The sequence below is a fragment of the Octopus sinensis genome, linkage group LG11, assembly GCF_006345805.1.
Source record: "Octopus sinensis linkage group LG11, ASM634580v1, whole genome shotgun sequence".
Classification (NCBI taxonomy): domain Eukaryota; kingdom Metazoa; phylum Mollusca; class Cephalopoda; order Octopoda; family Octopodidae; genus Octopus; species Octopus sinensis.
The window spans coordinates 25,238,213-25,245,599 of NC_043007.1; the positions used below are offsets into that span (position 1 = coordinate 25,238,213).

The following is a 7,387-nucleotide window of genomic DNA, read 5'->3' on the forward strand; positions in this document are numbered from 1 at the left end:
TACTATGTGTTTCAGGTCATTCTTGGAGCATTCTTCCATGACTTTGGACATTTCCTGCAAATGGAAGGGAAGCAGAATCTAATGATTGTTGATGGTGTTGTCTTGGGGACATCAAATCATGAAAAAATTGCAGCAGAGTATCTGGAAGCCAGGAATTTCTCTCCCATCATTTGCAACATTGCCAGACACCATGTGAATGCCAAGAGATATCTTGTTTTCAAGAATAAATCCTATTATGAGTGTGAGTAGCTTCTAATGTGATCTTTCTGTTTAAAATGATCTTTTATGAGTCGATGAGGTAGAATGTACATAGCCACTCAACCTGCTAGAAATACCAGCTAAATTTCTCATAACTTGCACCTTGCCATCTTAAGTAATATATCGAATGGACCAATGAAGGAGTCTTTAATGGTCATTTTGGTCTCTGAGAAATAGCTACCAAATCTCCCTCTGAATACATTCTGCCACCTTAGAAAAGAACACTTGGTTCTAAGCATACTGTGCCTAGCAGAAAGGTAGAATAATCAAGGTTGGAATGTCTCTGATCAAAGGTGTGAATATTTTATTTATTTATTTATTTATTTATTTATTTATTTATTTATGTATGTATGTATGTATGTATGTATGTATGTATGTATGTATGTATGTATGTATGTATGTATGTATGTATGTATGTATGTATGTATGTATGTATGTATGTATGTATGTATGTATGTATTATGTAGGCAAGTATGTGGCCATGCTGGAGCACCTCTTTAAAAAGTTTTAGTCAAAGAAATCAACCCCAGTACTTATTCCTTGCAAGTCTGGTACTTTATTCTATGGACCTCTTTTGCCAAACTGCTAAGTTACTGGGACAGAAACACACCAGAATCAGTTGTCAAGTGATGGCAGAAGGGACAAACTCAGACACACACACACACACACCACACACACATAAACACACACACACACACACACACAACTATATATATGATGAGCTTCTTTCAGTTTCTCTCTAACCAATCCACTCACAAGGCTTTGGTTGGCCTGAGTCTATAGTAAAGATACTTGCCCAAGTTACCACTCAGTGGGGCTGAACATGGAATCATATGGTTGAGAAGCAAGCCACATGGCCACAGTGTTTAGGTGATGAAGATACGATTTTAAAATGATGACTTTTGTTTTGCTTAACCCTTTAACATTCAATCCAGCCAAAATATATTCTACCTATTTGCTTACCAACCATATGGTTCTGGGTTTAGTCCCACTGCGTGACATCTTGGGCAAGTGTCTTCTGCTATAGCCTCGGGCCGACCAATGCCTTGTGAGTGAATTTGGTAGACGGAAACTGAAAGAAGCCTGTCGTATATATGTATATATATATGTATGCGTGTGTATGTGTTTGTGTGTCTGTGTTTGACCCCTAGCATTGCTTGACAATTGATGCTGGTGTGTTTACGTCCCCATCACTTAGCGGTTCAGCAAAAAGAGACCGATAGAATAAGTACTGGGCTTACAAAGAATAAGTCCCGGGGTCGATTTGCTTGACTAAAGGTGGTGCTCCGGCATGGCCGCAGTCAAATGACTGAAACAAGTAAAAGAGTAAAAGAGAGAGAGTTATGTTCAATCGAACAAGACCGGATTACCAAAGATTCATTCAGTCACACATTGGTTCACAGACATGCTAACCATTCTATCTCTCATTTTTGCAATTACAACTGTGTCATTTATTCCTCTGGTTTACCAAACCAAACTGTTCTCCGCTCTCTCCACCTCATGCTAAGCCATTGTGCTGTCACATTTAGCCTACAGTGCCATTCTAGAAATAACAATTATATCATCAGAAACTCAAAGGTACAAGACAATGCATGATTAACCCTTTTGTTACCATACTTCTGTTGAGATGCTCTGTGTTTCTTTCAATTACTTTAAATATAACAAAGAATTTAGTAAAATAACTTAGTTATTATTCAGCTAGTATTAGGAACATAAATTGTGTGGAAGATTTTTATTCAAAACTTCTGAAAACAAGGCATTTGTACTCAGAGCCAGAGCCAGTTTCAGAGCCAGGTTTGTAACAAAAGGGTTAATTCAAAATGATGTGAATAAATAGGCATTACATTTGAGAGGGTAACCTGAATACTTAAGGGTTAAGGGACATATAAGTGCAGAATTGGAAATGAACGAAAATTAAACTTGAAATGTATAAAAATAAACTTGGCTTTCCTGAGTAAATGAAAGGAATTATGTGGTCATTGACCTGTTGGAAATAGCAGTCAAATTTTCCCTAAATCATATGCTAGCATCTTTGAAGATGAAGAGATATACTGGATAAATATACAGTAGTCTCTGTCACTCTATGTCTGATAAAAAGTTAGGATGGTCATGTTTGAATGAGGTCCAACTGGGGCCCAGTGGGATAAACTGGTATTACTGCTGTTATTACTGTTTCTGCTGCTGCTACTACTACTACTACCACTGCTGTTGCTGCTGCTGCAGCTGCTGCTACTACTACTACTACTACTACTACTACTACTACTGCTACTACTACTACTACTACTACTACTACTACTACTTATCCATTTGTATCAGCTGAATTGTAATTTCCACACCTTTTGTTCTTTTTTTTTTTAATTTCCCAGCTTTGACTGAGGCTAGTAAACAGACTCTGCAACTGCAAGGCGGCGTTATGTCAGAAGAAGAAGCTGGGGAATTTGAACGGCAGCCAATGTTCGACCTGATAATCCAAGCCAGGAAGTGGGATGAAGAAGGAAAAGATCCTAACAAGGTTCTTAAACCAATCAAATATTATCGAAATATGTGTGCAGACATTCTCAAGAAATGAATTGGAGACATTTGGAATTTGGACAGTTTCTGGAATTTGTGTGTGTGTGTAAGAGAGAGAGAGAGAGAGAGAGAGAGAGAGAAGAAAACAGTGCTGCCACATACACAAACACCTCAGACTTCATCCTGAAAATTCAGCTTCCTGTTTATAGCCAGGAAACATTTCAGCCCTGATAAGTTGTTGAACCTGTCAATTCTTAAGTAAGGTCCATATTAAAGAAGCAGTGCCCTTATTTTATCTGCTACAGTATCACTGTTGCACACATAAATACATACCTTAGGCTGTTATTACCCTTTAGCATTTAAACTGTCCAAATCTGGCCTTCCTCACCTACTCTACAAAGTCATTTCACATTGTCAAATTCATATCGTCAAATTCACATTGTCAAATTCACATCGCCAAATTCACTTCGTCAGATTCTTGAAGCTGCAAGATAATGCTTGAGTAACCCTTTCGTTACTGTATTTATTTTGAGATGCCCTGTGTTTCTTTCAATTATTTTAAATATAAGAAAAAATGTAGTAAAATAACTTAGTTATCATTAAGCTAGTGTTAGGAACATAAATTGTGACTAAAGTTTGGTGGAAGATTTTAATGCAAAACTTATGGAAACAAGACATTTGTACTACAGAGCCAGAGCCAGTTTTGGCCAGGTTGGTAACAAAAGGGTTAATTGAAAACAATGTGTTCAAATAAGCATTACATTTGACAGAATAAGCTGAATGCTAAAGGGTTGAAAAATATACCGATTCTTTGACTGGATTACCAAAGATTCATTCAGTTACACATTGGTTCACAGACATGCTAACCATTCTGTCTCTCATTTTTGCAATTGCAATTGTGTCATTTATTCCTCTGGTTTACCAAACCAAACTGTTCTGTGCTCTCTCCACCTCATGCTAAGCCATTGCGCTGTCACGTCCTTCTTTCATCATTTCTTATCTCTTTATTGCCCACAAGGGGCTAAACATAGAGGGGACAAACAAGGACGGACAAACGGATTAAGTCGATTATATCGACCCCAGTGTGTAACTGGTACTTAATGTATCGACCCCGAAAGGATGAATGGCAAAGTCAACCTTGGCGGAATTTGAACTCAGAACGGAGAGGCAGACGAAATACTGCTAAGCATTTCGCCCGGCATGCTAACGATTCTGCCAGCTCTTTCATCATTTCTACTGCATCACATTCACTTTACCAAACATATTTCTTCATCTTTTTCCAGAAATGTGTGCTTTGCAGTTCCAAACAGCAACAAAATTCGAAGAATATAGTATATTCCTAAACACTATCATAGACAAGGGAAACATTTACTGATTAAAATCAAAATAGATTTACAGTAATTGTATAAATCAATGCAATATTTTGGAAATAAAGAAATTGCATTCTTTTTATCTTTTATCTTTTACTTATTTCAGTCATTGGACTGCAGCCATGCTGGAGCAAAACCATCAACTCTGGGGGTGGTTTTGTTGCAAGTTGACAAGAGTTGCAACAAAAGTTGAAGGGACATATAACTCTTAACTTAATCACCTGCTTGATTCGTTTCATCTTTTTCACAGCAACCATAAGCCGGATGTGTTTATTCACCTCCAACAATAGAGAGCAGTTGTCATACTTCATTCCATAATGGTTACCTCTGAAGAGCGCAAGGTTACATAATCTGACTGTTACCTAACACTCTGTATAACCCCTGGTGCGAAACTGATTGGTAAGATCAGCTGTAATGGTTATATAATACTGTACACTTCGATTAATATATATATATATACATATATATATATATATACATATATATATATATATAGAAACAACAACAACAGATGAACATTGATAGTTAGTCCATCAGTGCCTGATGATGATAAAGTCTGTGTTCTCAGCAATGAGAGCGTATGTGATTCTGCAGTCCAAAGCTGGAAACACACAGGTGCCTACAAATGCCACAGTGATAGTCTGTTGACTGGATTGAAGTGGATGCTGCCCTGTGGTGTCTTTCTCTTGCAGCATTGAGATGTTATTATTATTATTATTATCATTACTGTTGTTGTTGTTGTTATTATTATTAATATTATTATTATTATTATTATTATTATTGAGTGAGAGAGCAATGCATGCCATCAAAGTGACACTAGGGTACAGATATACAAAGCCCAATATACCCATCATGACTACCCGTCTGATAAGGGTACACCAGACACATGCATCATAATCATATGTGTGCAACATGGTAATCTCACATATCAAGATAAACAGTGCATGCGCTTGCAGGTGGGGCCCAGTGAGAATTTCTTTCAGCTCTAGTAGCCGATCCCGCTCAAAAGGTCCCCGAATAAGCGTTGTTTAAAGAAGCTGAATGAAACATGCATGTTTCCAGAGGTAAGTTATTCAAACCCCAAAGAATTCCTCTCAGCACATGGTTATGATGCCACCCTCCACTACTTCTGCTCATGATCAGAAATGCACATATCGTCAGCCACCAAGAGATATGCTCAACTGGTTAAAGTCAAGCAAATCTGTGGCTTTGAGCAGAATATTTGCTGTAGCCCATCTTTTACACAAAGACAAAACGACTACATGATGACACTTCCAATCAGTAAAGATCAGAAGCCATGAGAGCGGGCGAAATGCTTAGCGGTATTTCGTCTGCGTTACGTTGTGAGTTCAAATTCCGCCAAGGTCAACTTTGCCTTTCATCCTTTCGGGGTCGATAAATTAAGTACCAGTTACACACTGGGGTCGATGTAATCGACTTAATACCTATGTCTGTCCTTGTTTGTCCCCTCTGTGTTTAGCCCCTTGTGGGTAATAAAGAAATAGGTATTTATTATTGTTGTTGTTATTATTATTATTATTATTATTATTTTATGTGAAAAATAACGTCTTGAATGGCACAACAATATAGAGTGGACTATAATAACATTTATAATTTAATTATTCATAGTCTGATATAACACACCTGAGATTCACCAACACTACACCTGATTTTCTCCCCTCCATACATGCGCAGGCATGTATCTGACTCATACACTGTTCACTTTCCAGACATTTGTTCATTACTGCATATGTTTTTATACGCACTTTTGACAAGTTGTGGTGCACCTGAGCACTGTATACAATAATTTCATTATTATTATTATTATATTTCAGAATATAAAAATTCCTTCTTCAGACATAACTAAGAATTGATTGAGTCACTGCTATAATCGGTTTTCCAATGGTTACTGAAATTTTTTTTTCAGAAGCGTCTCTGAAGTGGTTTTATGAAGCTCCTTCTGGAATTCCTCATGAGAAGTGCGTGAGGGTGGCCATGTCTCAGGCTCGTGTGTGTTGGCATATCCGCAGCGCTGCTTCTAAGTTATGTATTATATGTACAGTTTTTTGGGGGTGAGGGATTTTTTTTTTTGTGAAACTTGATCATGTTACCAGAAATGAATTTACATGCATCCATGTATACTGAATAATTATATTTTATATAATAGCGTGAGTTCATGGCTGTTTCCTGCACCAGCATCACATAGAAGCCCCAGCCCATCCAAAGTACCTTGGATCGCAGGACGGCCTGCTGTGCTTACCTTGGATTGTAGGGCGACCTGCTGTGCTTGAGGAGACCTATTGAGTCAAGTACACAACATCAAAAAATCAAATGGAAATTGTAGTTGTGATACCTGTGCCGGTGGCACGTAAAAAGCACCATCCGAATGTGGCTGATGCCAGTGCCACCTTGACTGGCTTCTGTGCCGGTGGCACATAAAAAGCACCAACTGATCATGGCCATTGCCAGCCTCCCCTGGCACCTGTGCCGGTGGCACATAAAAAGCACCCACTACACTCACGGAGTGGTTGGCGTTAGGAAGGGCATCCAGCTGTAGAAACACTGCCAGATCAGACTGGAGCCTGGTGCAGCCTTCGGGCTTCACAGACCCCAGTCGAACCGTCCAACCCATGCTAGCATGGAAAACAGACGTTAAACGATGATGATGATGATGATTATGATATATGTATATCCATCTATACCTATACATGTGTATATCCTTCATCTTTTACTTGTTTCAGTCATTAGACTGTGAACACGCCTGGGCACCGCCTTGAAGAATTTTTTAGTTGAATGAATCGCACTTCAGTACTTATTATTTGTTTTAAGCCTGGTACTAATTCTATCAGTCTCTCTCTCTCTCTGCATATATATATATATATATATATATATATATATATGTATGTATGTATATATATATATATGTGTATGTATGTATGTATATATATATATGTGTATGTATGTATATATATATATATATGTATGTATATATATATATATGTGTATGTATGTATGTATATATATATATGTGTGTATGTATATATATATATATATATATATATATATGTATATATATGTATGTATATATATATATGTATGTATATATATATATGTATATATATGTATGTATATGTATATGTATGTATGTATGCATATATATATATATATATGTACCTATAAAATGTAAACATATAGGAAAAGAGACATATAAGTACACACATATCCGCACACACACAGATTCGTTGTAC

The 7,387-nt window shown here is 37.3% G+C and overlaps 1 protein-coding gene across 1 annotated transcript in view; it reads left to right on the top strand.

Annotated features, from left to right (window-relative positions):
* Positions 1-3,353, top strand: part of LOC115216972 (2-amino-1-hydroxyethylphosphonate dioxygenase (glycine-forming)-like) — a 20,768-nt gene extending 17,415 nt beyond the window's left edge. The window contains exons 3-4 of the mRNA XM_029786450.2: positions 16-241; positions 2,625-3,353. Of these exons, the coding sequence (XP_029642310.1) occupies positions 16-241; positions 2,625-2,827 (429 nt within the window). The 3' untranslated portion in view covers positions 2,828-3,353. The remainder of the gene's footprint in view (positions 1-15; positions 242-2,624) is intronic.
* The last annotated feature ends 4,034 nt before the right edge of the window (positions 3,354-7,387 follow it).